Source organism: Neolamprologus multifasciatus, chromosome 16, assembly GCF_963576455.1.
Source record: "Neolamprologus multifasciatus chromosome 16, fNeoMul1.2, whole genome shotgun sequence".
NCBI classification, from domain to species: Eukaryota; Metazoa; Chordata; class Actinopteri; order Cichliformes; family Cichlidae; genus Neolamprologus; species Neolamprologus multifasciatus.
In genome coordinates this window covers 24674151-24689301 of record NC_140454.1, presented here as the reverse complement: position 1 = coordinate 24689301, position 15151 = coordinate 24674151, and the positions used below count along the sequence as shown (strand labels likewise).

General features: G+C 43.0%; 2 protein-coding genes across 2 annotated transcripts in view; one reads left to right on the top strand and one right to left on the bottom strand.

The window, feature by feature from the left end:
- The window catches only part of LOC146500887 (general transcription factor IIF subunit 2-like), a 77549-nt gene that overhangs the window by 26788 nt on the left and 35610 nt on the right, over window positions 1–15151 (top strand). The gene's annotated exons all lie outside the window — the stretch shown is intronic.
- On the bottom strand, window positions 7030–9017 carry kctd4 (potassium channel tetramerization domain containing 4). The gene has a single exon (XM_085134795.1). The coding sequence runs from the start codon at window positions 8669–8671 to the stop codon at window positions 7895–7897; it is 777 nt and encodes a 258-aa protein (XP_084990921.1). The 5' UTR covers window positions 8672–9017; the 3' UTR covers window positions 7030–7894.

The following is a 15151-nucleotide window of genomic DNA, read 5'->3' as shown; positions in this document are numbered from 1 at the left end:
AAGATGCATTTTCAAAATAAAAGCATGAACATAAAAGCATAGAAGCTATAAAACTGATAAAACAAATAAAAACACCACATAAAATTTTAAAAAAAACCTCCCTCCAGAGACATGTGCAGCATTGCTGGGCTCTGCTTTGAGTGAGCATGTCCTGTTTCTGTTGTCATTTCTAAAATACGTCAGTGCACGAGTGTAAGGAGCCCAGGATTTCAGCAACAGTCTGCAAAGATCAGAGAAGAAAACCTCAAGGGCAAAGAAACGTCGCAATCTGTTTGTTTCCTGTTTTGACTTCTGTTCCTAATCCTGCAGTGAAGGCTTGTCTTTCCTGAGAAGATGCGCCTCTCGTTTAGGAGGCAACAGCAGTGAGTCATGAGTGCCTCAAGTAGAAATAGTTGTAGACGATAAGCGGTAACCTCATATGTGAGCTGGCTGCTGCTGCTGTTTAAAATCGGACTCGGATGCAGATATATTTTTAAAAGGTTAATAAAAAGCTAAATAATAATCAGACAATGATCTTTAACTGGTTCTTGGATAAATTTTAGCCAACGCTTCCAAGTTTCCATCAAGTCTATTAAAAGCTTGATGTCCCAGCTGTCCATATTTTATATATATATGCACAAAAAAAGCTAGAACTAACAATTGGCCTACTGTTGCATTAGGAGCTTTTACACATATAGCGGGTGAGAAAGGAATAAAGTACCAATGGAAATGTTAGAACTTAACACGTTTGACCTGTTCAGCTGGTATCAGTCCACTAATTACAAACCACTCTTTGCCCTGCATGAACAGTGTTAACCGTGACTCAGTGCTTTCTCAATGATACAGGCTGTAAAGTGGGAAATAAAAACCCTGTGCTGCAAACAGGAGCACACAAGGCTTCCAGTACCAAAGAATCCACAGATTCTGCACGTTCGTACTTGGATATCTCTTTTTGATATTACTGCTGTCTGCGCTGAGTCTGAAAGCAGTAGGGGCCTGACCTCCCCTCCCCCTCTCCTTCTTCATTTCATCCTTCCTCCACAACCACCACCTCCTCCTTCTTTGCTTTTGCTTCTCTCTCTGGGATTGAAAGATAAAAAAAAGGTATGTTAGTCATTTTCTGGCTGAGCGGCACCACACGACTGAGCCGTCATGATAAGGAGGGGTGTGTTGGAGCGACAGAGGGAGTTGAGTTTGCCTGGCAACAGGTGAAAAGACTGAGATAAGACTGTTGATATTTGAGTTTTCCCTCTCTGCTTTTACCGCCTCTCTCCTCATCGCCACCTGCCCCTGCTACCGCTCTCGTCGCCCTTTTCCCAGCTTTTGATGAGGCGTGGATCTCTTTGACTCCCGCAACTAATAAGTGGAGCAGTCATGCTCATAAAAAATGCATGGAGGTGATGTGCAATTAAAACCTGCCTCGAGTTTGATGTTGTTGACAGTAAAGCGTGAGTGACATGTGAGCATCACAGCTTCACTGGGCGAATCTCCTCTTCAAGGTGTTCGCGCTTTACTTTCCTACCATGTGTGTTTGTGTATTTGTCGTCTGTGCTTGTTTGCGAGGAGTGGGCTGTGGATTAGGTTCGCCTGATGTCAGAGGTTGACGTGGGCGTGTGAGTCATGAGTCGGGAGAGGAAGGTGGTGGCGCCTGGGTTGTCGGTTTGACGACATCTCCCTGCCGGAGCAGATGGTTTCGGCTGCCGTGCCGGGGGGAGCGCAGTTAGAAGTAAAACAAGAGCTGCTAGTCATCAGAAGGTGGCTGATTGTTGCTCTCCATATGGGCATGCTCGGTAACGAACAGATCCAGCAGAGGCAGCGAGAGGCAATGTAACTTGCTTCGTGGAGGATTTTCCACACCTAACAAGAAGAGGAGATGAATGCTTGGCACCATTTGGGATAATTGAATTTAAACATTTCCACTCCCACAAGTTTCCATAAATGGATCTTGACGCATCCCTCTTTGCATTGTTTGAATGTACGCCAGGCTTTGTGTGTGCGTGTGTGTGTGTGTGTGTGTTTGCTTGCTTTGGTGCTGGAAATGTCGCCCAGTACCAGCACGTGTGTTTAAACGCTGCAGCCATCACACGCAAACACTCAGTGTCTGTTATAAACCTGCTGGTTTATAACATGTGGGAGGACATGTGTGTTAAATAGTATGAACTGCAACTAAAATTCACTCTCTAAATATTTATTTTGATTTTAGTTATTTCTTTAGGGCAGGGGTCTCAAACTTAAATGACCTGTGGGCCACTGCTGGCACAATCATCTCATGTGAGGGCCACTTTAGTGTTCAAGTAGTATAAACAAAACTCAAACAAACAAGAAAACACCCACAATTATTTCTGAAAATATTCCAGACACGTGGCAGCGCTTCTGCTAAAATTTTGTTTGTATTTAACAAAAGGAAAATGCCAACGTAAGTGTACACATTACTTTTTGACTGCTTTTCTCTCACTGAACGAACACAGCCAATCCTTCAACATGTTTGTACTCTCTGCCTTCATTTTAAATAATGTTTTGCTTTTTAAAGAACTTATTTTAACATTGCACTCTACAACAAGCAAATCCTCCCTAACAAAAACAGTAACTTCAAGGGCCAAATTTCATCACATTTCTTCGTGTCAATACACAGGCCGCAAGTAGGGGTGACACGGGCTGCAAGTGGCCCCCAGGCCACAAGTTTGAGACCCCTGCTTTCGGGGTATGTGTTTAAATTTCAATTTTAAAGAGAAAGTACAGTAGTTATAGTTGCTACCATGCATTTTTTTCATAATGATTGAAATGACTGCACTACAGTGAATGTTTTGAATACATGTTATATATTTCTCCTCATCAGTGTTACTCAATCTTGTCTCAACTGTGTTTCTCGTTATTGTGTCTCTAATTCAGGGGTGTCAAACTCAAATACACAGTGGGCCAAAATTCAAAACTGGAACAAAGTCGCGGGCTAACGTTAATATTTATTGAAATATATTTATTCCTCCAGATATAAGAATGAATATTTTCTTATGTACTCAAACACGTTTTGCTGAAAAACTGAATATGGAACAAGCAAAGCTTAATACTAAACAATATATATATTAGCTGTATAATACCAGTAGGCCAGCTGTAATAGTAATTTGGTATGGCTTCGCAGGCCAAATGTAATTAGGCTGCGGGCCAAATTTGGCCCGCGGGCCAGAGTTTGACACCTATGCTCTAATTCATCTAAAAGTTGGCATTAAGAGCAAACTATGCACAGAGGATTTGTTCAGTTAGTGTTGTCGGGTTTTTCATTAGTTTATTTCCTTTTGATGTTGTCTTTTTATTTCAACTTACTTTCATTTAGTTTCTCGACTTCAGTTGCTTATATCAGTTTAGCTTTTCAGGGTTTTTTTGATTAGTTTGAGTGTTAGTTGAAGTTTAAAGCAAAGACAAACACTTAACTACAAATGACAAACGTCCAAGTCGCTTTATTAGGTTAATCTGATTAACTGCTTTTTAACACAAATATTTTAGCAGCCAATCACATGGCAGCAACTCATTGCATTTAGGTATGTAGGCGCGGTCAGGACGACCTCCTCAAATTGAACATCAGAATGGGGATAAAGAGGAGTTAAGTGACTTTGGCATCATTGTTGGTGCCAGTTGGGCTGTTGTGAGTGTTTCAGAAACTGCATATCTGCTGGGATTTTCCCACACAGTCATCTCCAGGGTTTACAGAGATTGGTCCAAAAAAAGAGAAAACATAAGTGAGCGCCAATTATCTGGGTGAAAATGCCTTGTTGATGCCAGAGGTAAGAGAAGAATGGCCAGAGTGCTTGAAGCTGATCAGAAAGCAGCAGCAACTCAAACAACCACTTGTTACAACAATAGTATGAAGAAGATCATCTCTGAACATGTTGAATCTTGAAGCAGATGGACTACAGCAGCGGATCACCCGATGCCACTCCTGTCGCCCAAGAACAGGAAACTCTCGTTATCAAAGATGGACAACAGAAGATCAGAAAAACATTGCCTGGTCTTATCAGCGGCGATTTCTGCTGCAACATTTAGATGGATGTTAAAGTTGACTGTAACTATCTAAGTTGGAAGCTGCCGTTTGTTTGGAAAGAGATTGACACACGGAGCAAATATCGTCATGCATTTTACATCAGAACAGTGGGAGTGAACATGAAGATCACCGCCATTGAACCAAGCTTGGTTAACCTGATTTATGTGTTTAAATATGTGTTTAAATATTTGAATCCAGTTTTAGATTTTAAACCATTTATGATCAGAATATTAGGCTCAGTGTAAACACAACCTCTACTTTTAGATCTGAAGCTAAGTTTGTATTCATCACGAGGAACTTGATTTAAGCGGTTTAGAAAGGAAATAGACTCATAGGAGAAACTCATTTGCATATCTCCTAGTTTGTTGTATTGATTTAGTTCTTTTCCATCCTTTGTGAAAGTGTAGGAGTAGATATTTGATGATTTACTGTCTAGTTATTTGCCTCACGGGCATATAATTCTACTTCTCAGTGCATTCAAATTAAAGAAGTTCTCCATCACTTAGCTTTGTACCTGTTTAATATCAGTGCCATTGATTTTCATTTTGTATATTATGTTTGAGCCAGGAATGTTTCACCTGATGAAATCAAAGCAGCATCTTCCATGTTTAGTCATTGATTTGCATTACAGTGGTCTCACAGAGTGAAATATGTTTTCCATTCCTGCAATCACGAACTTATGAAATTTCTGCATCATCTCCCAGGAGGCTGATTAGATCATTTTACTAATCCACCTGCTATTAAAATAAGCACACTGATGGTTAGCACTTTTGACCAGTACGATATTGCAAAGTTGGACTTTGCAGGTAATGATTACTTGTTACCTGTTACTAGCTGCTTAGATGCATGACACAAATCAGGGTACAGTGATAAAAGGGATAAAAAGAGATTCTCCTTGGGGGAGGAGGGCAGAATTCATCCCAGAGTCTGACCCAGTTTTAAAATGCCAAATATCTCCACTAGAGCTGGACGGGTTTGAAGGGGCTCCCTCGAGGCTGCGGCAGGGGAAGCTGCTGAACTGTGGAGGCAGCACGACGGCTGTCAGTTACTGTAGCAGGCGGTGTGAGGGTGAGAGCAGGGCATGTTTTGATTAGACTGTGTGACAGACACTGTTGCATAATAATGGGAGACTTTGCTTTAAACATAATGAGCGTTGTAACCAAGTTGGAGCTACTTACACTGAACTCATAGTTTATATTAGAGATCTTTAGATTAGAGATCTTGCAGGATTCCTGTGAAAATCAAAAAGAAATGCTGTAGAAAATATGATAGGAATGATTAAAAAACTTGAATATGAATATGAACCACATTAGCTAAAGAAGAACATCAATTTAAAACAGCGTCTTTTAGTTTATTGGCCACATTTGTTGAGCCTATAGGTTGTTTTTTGCTAGTAAAAGCACTGATTTTTCAAGTGCTCTTTGAAATTTTTCACCTGAGCCATAGAAAAGTGGGTTTTTGTTTTTTTTTTTGGCTTTTTCATCACTGTATCCCAGTTTCTCCACATTCATACGGTCTGTATTTACATGTAGATTAGTGGAAAGGCAGAAAACTATCACACATAGTTTTTTTCAGCTATTTTAATATTTTGCAACTTCATGATTCAATCAACTGTCGTACAGCTGGCAGATTACTTTACGGAAATATTACACTAGTTAAAGACTTCACTGCAATTTTTTACACTTTGCAGATGTCGGTGGGCTGAATTAGGACGCTTTTTGCAGACACACTGGTGGGGACACACAGTGAGCCTCACTTTATCACTGTTGACGTGCAGTCAGAGATTTGTACCAGAACTCCACGTCAGTCTTTCTCTTTATTTAACTTGTATAAATCTTTCTGTTTACGCAGCAGCACATCTGCATACTCTGCAGCGTTATGAGAAGTACTGACTTTTATATTGATGTCAGGTGCTCTCCTTAGAGTGGACCTGTTGCACTATTACTACTGTTTGCTGACTATAAATATGTTAATGTTATTGCTGTTATTTTCTATTTATTTTTTTTAATGTATCTGTATAAGAGAGAGAGGTTTGTTCATTTAGATATTTTCTAAAAAATATTTAAGAAAGCATGGTTTTGCCGCCACAAATACAGAGCATTCTAATTCTGTACTAACCGCTAAAAAATGTATCTGTAGCCCTTCTGATAGTTTTATGTGGCATATTGCAAGAAGGCAAATGAAACTATAGAGTTTTCTTTCAGATTGAATCAAAGTCCTTCTAGAAGCAAGTCTTGCACCTTTACTTTTCTGACAATTTATTATCGTTTTGTTAATTACAATTTCAGTGATGTGAAACTGCATTAATAACTGCTTTAACAGTTTCCACACTTTTTCAAAAACAAATTTTATGGCACCTTTTCACCCCCCTGGAAGCTCCTTTAGGAATTTCCTGTACATTATATTTCTGAGATCTTTGACTGCTGTGCCTCTATCTTACATTTTTGCTTCCATGTCTTGGGTTTTTTTTTTTTTTTTTTTTTTTTGCAGTTAATGATGTTTAGCTACTTTGTAGCGCTTTGTGATCTGAACAATACATCGTGAAACAGCATCACAGGAAATATTCTGAACAAGCTTGTTAATTTCTACAGGTTTCCACTGGCCGGCATGTAAAACCATGGAAAATGACTCCTTTCTCCTTTTAATTTTCCAGATGTGGAAAACAGTGTTTCACATGTTTGGAGAACTGCAGAAGTGCATCATTTATAGCATGGAAAAGTACTGGCTGTAAGCAAGAGCCAAGTCTGTGTATAGCTCCCATTTGGATACGTAACATTAATAATGCTCCTGTCTGACTCAGTGGGTAACAGTCTCACTCTGTACAGACTGTAAGTTCAGCAGGGTCAGGACTAAATGGTTATAAGTGTAGCTTTTAAGCTGTTGTATGAAAGAAAAATAATCTAATACTAAGACTTGCTGCCTGATAGTATAAAATAAGTTTCCTCATTAACGGAAGCAGTTTTTGTGAGGTTTGTCACACAAAAGCAGCAACATTAAACGTCAAAACACTCTGACCCAAGAGTTTTAGTCTCACTTTTATTTGTAAAATACTCACATTGAAAAGTAATAGGCATTTTATTATTTGTGTCACTGGCTTCACAGAGGCTCACAGCACTAACAAACACACAGTTTATTTAGTGCACATGCATCATGCTAGATTCAAAGCCCTTACAATAATCACAGTTCTTTGCACTCAAAACTCAAACATTTGGTTGTGAAGTTCACTTTGTCCATCCGAATCGATCCGAATGAGCTGTGGCTGTCCCTTCAGGCTCCGGAGAGGCTAATAAACTGAGCACAAGCTATTAAACCAACTAAACACAGCACACAGGGGTGGGTTTAGCAGTGGACACACACGCACGCCAGCACACATACACACACGTGCGCACACACAGAGAGGCTGTAGTAAAAGCTGAATGGCACAGCAGTGCACATCACGCAGCACAAGCAGTTTTTAAAACCTTAATTCGACGCGCTCGTCTTCTGTGTGAAAGGACTCGCCGTCGACTTTCGTGTCACTTAAACTTTTGCATGATACCTAACCAGATGCAGTTAAAGATGCTATAAATGTCAAGATGATATGGGTCATTTTGAGTTCTATAAATACAAAGCAGTGCAAACGGTGATGCTAAAATACCATTCTGCTCAGAACAATCACCCAAAAACATATCCCGTGTGTGTGTAAGCCACTATTGTGCAGTAAACATTTAAAACCTGCCCTGTACGACAGACCTACCCACCAGTTCTTCTATCAATGACACATTACAGCTCGGCACATCTTACAACACTTTCAAACCAATACCTCACAGGGTGGATATAGAAACGGGCTCTTTCCCTTCTCCCTCTATCTTCCCCCTCCCCGCCCCCTTCATCATCTTCATCCTACTTGACAAAATGCAGGGCCTCGGCCACCACCACGGAGCCTTTGCTGCTGTCAAGGCAGGTGACAAGCTTGAAGCCCGATCTCAATGCTAGCATCACTGTCTCTAGTTTCAGACAGTCAAGTGTGCACAGGAATGTGCTGTCCTCCTTCAGAACGAGCCGCGAGCCAGGCTCCGACTTGATGAAGTGTCGGAACTGTATCACGTTGGATGACACCACAAATTCTTCCGGAAAGCCATCCAGGCGGCTCTTGGAGATCTGCACCAGCCGCCCTTTGACCTTATCGATGAAGGCGGGGTCACTGCAGTACACCTTGAGGCCCTGCGACCTCTCGTGGCTATCCGTCACTTCCAGGAAGGCGGGTTCCCGCTGTGCCGCCCGCTGAGTTTCCCACTCGACCACAGCCTCCACCAGTTCAGTCAGGCGGTAAAAATCGGCCTCTCGTCGCAGGAGCCCCGCCTCCCGGAAGTCATCGGGCAGCTGGAGCTCTCCTGTTCGGAGGTAGTTGAGCACATGGCGAAAAACCGGACCATCTCTGTCGATGAAGGGGTTGCCCATGGAATCGGTGTGCTGGACCGCCTTCTTACCGTTGGCCACCTCCTCGAGAAACGAGCCCTGTTGCTTGGCAAGGGTGGTCCGGTGGGCCGTGTACAGGAACCCCCCTACGTTGAGGGTGATGGTGCCCGAGGAGGGCTTCTTGAAGCTCTTGCTGGGCTGCAGCAGGTCCGGGTTGATGTGCCTCAGTTCACTTTCCATCCTGCTGAGGTCCCATTCCATTCTCCAGACGCCCTCTCCAGCCTTGACCCAGCCTCGGAGCTGGTGTGTCTGCTCAGCTGTGCTCGTGTGTCTGTGTGTGCTCTGTACCAATCGAGTCAGTTTTTTTTTTTCTCTTCCCCCCTCTCCTTTGGATCTGACTTTGTGGGTCGGTGCGGCAGCAGAGGAAATGAGAAGGTGTTGTCAGCTGTCGGTATAGTGAGAGCAAATGTGTCTGAGAGCGTGTGATGGTGGATGGGTGAGTGCTGCCTGGCAGAGGAGCGACAGTGAACTGGGAGCTGAAAACAGACTCGCTCTCTGTTCTGCTCCGTGTCCCTCCTCTCGCTGTATCTCTCTCTCTCTTCTACTCTTTCTGTCTCTCTCTCTCTCTCTTTAAGAGTGGGTGGGCAGGCAGCGTCACATACAGGGAGGAGAGAGAGGGAGTATATGAGCAAACATCAGAGGAGTACAGACTCCAGAAGCTCGCTCTTTTTCTTTCTTTCACTCTGTCTTTAATTATCTTGGATAAAAAAGGTGCAAAGCTCAGCTCTAGCTGTTAGTTCACACACACATACACACACATGCACGCACGCCATGCTTTCACCAGATGGAGGGGGGAGGGTTGCTTCCATAATTTTTGTGGTGTGAAATTGTCTCAGCGTGTGTGAGTCTGAATATGAAACTCCTTTTTGCAGCCAGATCCATCTGTTTTACCACACAGCGCTTCATGTGAACTGGAATCTGTCTGAAATCTCCGGTCATGACGGGCAGAAGGAGGCGGCTGGCCTCGCTTCATGTAAATTTATGTGACTCTCCTGCTTTCCTTCTTGCGAGGTAACAGGCAGGCCCTCTGTCTTAGCAAATTGTTTATTGATCGCGCCCGTGTGTGCGCTCACTTTGAGGGCCTTGTGAAGGAAATGGACCAATTACAGTCCACGGTGGTCCGGTCATGAAGGACAGCTTTGGAATTGGTTAATGCTTTTGGCCCGTAGCCTCCTGTCAGGGGAAAAATGGTCCACTGGTCGCTCGGTACTAACGACTCATGCCGTCGCTGTTTATGTGTGTCCGTGTGTGCTTATTTTTGTTCTGCGTTTCACATATTTTGTGTCTCCTCCAGCGCGAGTACAAATGTGAAAGAAATCACAGTTCATATCAAACACGAGGAAACACGCAGAGCGGCTCCAGCAGTGCTGACTGGTAACGGCGTGTGATAAAAACATAAAAGTCTGCGCATACCACGCAGATGATTTGATCTGGTGCTTCATGCACTCTAACACACTAAACACTATGTTAAATAACTGTAGTTGGGCTGAAAATCGACAACAAAAATTACCATTCTAGGAAGCTACTAAATAAATAACGGTAAATGATACGTCTCAGCTTTGTGGTAGATGTTCATTTTATAGCAGAAGCTGCTCTAAAGTGTGAGTGTGCAAAATCAATGTGTACTTCAGCTTCCATGTGGTGATTTAATGATTTTGTTAAACATATAATCCATAAAAGAAACATCTTTGCATCAGTCTTATTATGCAGTCGCCTTTTAAGAACAGGTTTTCCTCGTGTCCTCTTTATTACTTGTTGGCGTTTCTATATTAGAAGTGGAAAATGTCAGCAGTCAGATTGCTCCCATGTTGAACTCCCTGCATTTCTTATTTATCACGCAAGCACTTACACAAACACTCAGGCCCGATAGCCTGCACACTAAATCCATGTTTACTCTTGAGTCTGACCCGCGCAGCTACTGCTGCAGAAATATTTCAGTGCAGACGGTTTGTAACCTACTTTAGATGTGTTTTTACACCAGGGAGGCAATGCCAGTTAATTTGCATAATTTATCATCACTTGCACAGAAGTCTGGCAGTGACAAAATACCTGGATTGTGGTGGTTTGTCACCGGAGGGCAACGGAGACGGGGCGCCTTCTTTTGCAGTGGTGTTTATATGTTTGATTACTCGCTAGCAAAATATTGTTAAGGCATTTAAATTTATTTGCCTTGTGAGAAAATTCAGTTATACGAGTAGTGGAAGATTAGGTTATCTTGATGTAACATTTAGCGGTAGCAAGCTTGTCGAAAACAAGTAAAGCAGGCTAAAAAACGCCCTTTACAGTGGGATAACTAAAGCTAGAGGTCAGAATCCAGCAGTTACGGGCAGATTTCTTGGTGCTGAGTATGTTGTGAATATTGCAGAGTTTTGTGAATGAATTGTATCTGCATTTGGGTGCTTTTGGATCTGTTGGTTATCTATTTATTTATTTTCTTTGTTTTCTTTCTGATACGTAAAATGAAGTCCTGCCTTATGCATGGCTTCTCTTTTACCCCACAATGGATCTAATGAGAATGAGGGGGGGAAAAATTTAAAAGGCAGAAAAGGAAAAAATGCATTATTTAAGAGGTTCAACAAAAGGATTATTGGTTACACCCCAGTGTCAAAAACCTAAAGCTATTCAGTTTAAAGAAAACCAGCAAATATTCACACTTGAGTTTCTGTAACTACTGAAAATTTTGGCTTTATTGCTTTAAAATATGTCAGTGAATAGCTGTTAAATCTAAATATATTAGAATGCAATACATTAAACTGAATAATCCCTGTTAGCATGAAAAATAGCTGCATTGCTGCACCTTTTAAGAATCAATAATGAAGCAGAAAGGTTATAAATCAGAGTATATTACATTAAAAAGTCTTTTTCATGTGTGTCTGCTTATTTGTAGATCCTCCATTTAATTATCCCTGCTCTTTTGCCCTTAATAACAGACAGAAATGAATAAAATAGGCTACACTGATTGCTTTTCCACCTAAAAAGCAACAAGTATGTTCCACTGATGCAACAGGTTATCACCCACTTACTCCTCAGAGCTGCTGCTGCTGCTGCTGTAGATGTAAATGAATCATGTAGGCAAGTGCACTGATTGAAGATTCACTTGAACTGAAACACTTTATTCAAACATGCGAGCGCTCTCTGATTGATGTGACTGAAATGCTTCTTTTCCTTGCCTACGTGGGGTAGTTGATCCCCAAAACGACGGCTCCTGTGCGTTGCCTCTGTGATCTTTCCGTTCATAAGTGATTAGTTGTATCATCGTTAACGACACTCAATTTGAATCGCAAATGAGGACAAGATGCAGCAGAGAGGATTGTGGGAGGTTTGACCTGCTTTCTGCTCTCTTTATAAAAACAGCCTCGCCGGGGACCGCCGTCGTCTTCAAACGTCGGTGGGAATCTGTTAGTCGCGGCTGTTGTCAAAGTGACAGCTTTTTGAATGTTTGAAATAAATTCCCCAAAATGCTGCTAGCAAGGACTCTCCTTCGCTCTTAAAGGTGGTGAATTATTCATAGAGCCGCTCTAAGAGCTTGTGGTGTAACATGGAGTCACTGACTGCTGTGAAGCTGGCATGGCAACCACTTAAAATGGGGTCTTGTGCGAGCTCGGAGCTGTCAATCTCTCGCTTTATTCATTATGGAAGTCTGTCTGCTGTAAAGGGTCTGCACATGTTAGTCCCAGTGGATCGAGCTGATCATATGGGAGCAGCGTATTTTTAAAATAATGACTGTGAATTTTGATTTGATCACAGCTACTTTTTCTTTTTATGAATATCAGCACCCTATCACCAATATTATTTTTTCAGTAATACAAACAAGCAAACAGAATATGACCCATGGAGGAGAAGGGGAAGTATATCATAAACAATGTTTAAATGCACACAGAGCTCCCATCTCTAAAAAATAAATAAATAAAAAATCAACAAAAGGCTGCCTGATTTGTGATGAAAAACTATCCTGACTTTAATCACCACTGATATAATCTGTCTGTTAGTTAAGGATGCTTAATATTACACCTCTTAAATATTGGTTTATTTGTATTTGTATGTATTATATGTAGTATTTGCCTCACAGAGCTGCTGACATGGGTGTAGAGCAGTTTTGTGTAACAAGTCAGAACTTCCTGAATAGAAAGAAACTGCTCAGGTATACATTCACCAGCCACTTTATTGGGTACCGGGTTGGATCGCTTTTTGCCTTTAGATTTATATAGTGCCAAATCACTACATTAGTCACCTCAAGGCACTTTATATTATTATGGTAAATATCCTACAATAATACAGAGAAAGCCCAAACAATCAATTGGCCTATGAGCAAGCAATTGGTGACAGTGGGAAGGAAAAACTTCCTTTTGACAGGAAGAAGCCTCGGGCAGAACCAGGCTCTGAGAAAACTGTCCTAATTCTTCATGGCACAGATTACAGCAATGTGCTCAAAACATTCCTCAGAGATTTTAGCTGTGTTGATGTGACAGCATCACACAGTGGCTGCAGAGTTGTCGGCTGCACATCCACGATCCAACCTCTCCTTCTGTCACATCCCATAGGTGCTCTTTTGGATTGAGATCTGCTGACTCTGGAGGCTTAGTACAGTGGGCATGGTCAGCATCAGTACTCAGGTAGGCTTTGATATTTAAATGCTCAGTTGGTGCTAAGGAGCCCAACATGTGCTAAAAAAATATCCCCCACACCACCAGCAGCCTGACGCTGTGTTTAGACTTCTGCAGGGAATCTTTTCAGAGCCTACGACTTAATGTACATAAGCAGCCAACGTCATTGCTGGCATTTATGCTGGTGCTGGTGCATTATGTGTTAACTACCATGTGGTAATGTCCCAGTGTTTTATATGCCCTCCCACAACACTGATAAGGATAAGCAGAAGGGGATGGATGGATAATTAGTCCTTATATTGAGATGATTATTATTCTCTAAACTATTTAAAAAAACAAGTGGACAAATGTATAGAAGGAATTGACGGTACTGCCCTTATGGGTTTTTTTTTTTTTTTTTTTTTGGTTTGGCTCTTTTGCCATCAGAATTATTGTCTAAAGGCGAAGAAAGATGCCCAACGGATTTTCTTTACCAAATTGACCATCCCAGCTTTGCCGTAATGGTCCATTTGATTCACCTTTTATTCTTTATTTTATTTTCACTTGCTGAATACGGGACAGACTTGACTGGGGGAAAGAAAAGGGAGAAAGAAAGAGGGAAAGAAAAACAGTTGAGAAGAGGGACGGGGGAGAAGGGCAAAAAACAAACACCAACAGAATAAGCAGAAAAAAAAAATACATATATCGATCACCTGGATCACCTGTTGAGAAAGAAAAAAGAAAACAAGCAGAAGAAAACGAGAGTAATACAATAAACAACATCACAATGATATATGGGAATATGACAGTAAATACTAAATATTAAACATTATTGTGCAGCACGTAAGATCGACAGCACAGTGTGCATTGAGGTAGGAGCCAAAAAGGGTGTAGTTTGTGTGTGTGATCACCCGTGTGTACACCTGTGAGCATGGACGCGCTTGTTTTCTTAAAAGGTTCCCTCATGTAATGATCTGCTAGAGGGTGTGGGGGGCCACTGCCCCGTCCTCCAGGGCATGAAGCAGGTATGGAGGAGATCAAAACTCCAGACATCCAGAGGCCCCCAGAACACAAGAGACCAAGGAAGACCAACAGAGGGGCAGCCGTGCCATTGTCCCAGAAAGAGCTGAGGAGAGTCCCAGATGAGGGGTCACCCAGCAGCCACGGAGCAGAAGCCAGGGGGGGTTGCAGTGACGTGCCCGTGAGCTCCGCCGGCAGCCAGCTGTGCCTGAGTGACCGAGCCCCAGGCCGAGAGGCCGGGGGCACCCCACCTCCGAAGTGGCCCAAGCGAGCCCCAGGCTCCAGGCCCCGATAAGCAGCCGCCAAGGAGTGAGCCGGTGTGTACCCGGACGCCCACCCCCGGACACAAAGAACCACCAACGCACCGATGTCTGAGGGAGTCCGCCTCCGGCAGGGGAAGTGGTGGGGGTAGATAGGCCTCCAAACCTTGGAGGGCCTGAGCTGTCCTCAGAGAGGTGGCGTCTGATACCCAACCTGACATATGGACACAGACATACAGGCACACACAGATACAAACATCCATTCCCACCCTCATGCTCTCATATGCACTTACTCCACACTCAACCAACGTGGAGACAGACATAAAGAGACGCTGTACACACAATCACACTCCCCAAGCGTACTCTACGAACCGGGTCTAGGTACCCTTGCCCCTGGAGGGGGGAACTGCACCCAGACCCAGGTTGTGTTACCCTTTTCCCTGCGGTGGGGAGAAGCAGACCGCCCCGACTCCGCAGCAGCAGGGAGGCCCCACATTCCGGACCCCAGTCGGACGGCCAACTCCTCCTCCTAGCCCCCCTGCTCCAGCAGACCGCAGAGAACGAGGGTGAGAGAAGACTCCTAACCTCCCTCCACCCACTCATTGTAGTGTTGATGTATGTGTGTTCTAAGGTGCATTTAAAACCCAGGAGGGCATGGAGCTACCTGCCAGAGAGCAGCAGGTAAGCGCATAGTCCCTCCTGCTAGCCCTCAATGTCTACGTGTATTTAAAATTGAGAGGTGGGCAACGACGCCAGGGGTGAGGTGTACACCCTGATGGTAATTGGGATTCCGTGTAGCATGCCCACCCCCAAGATCC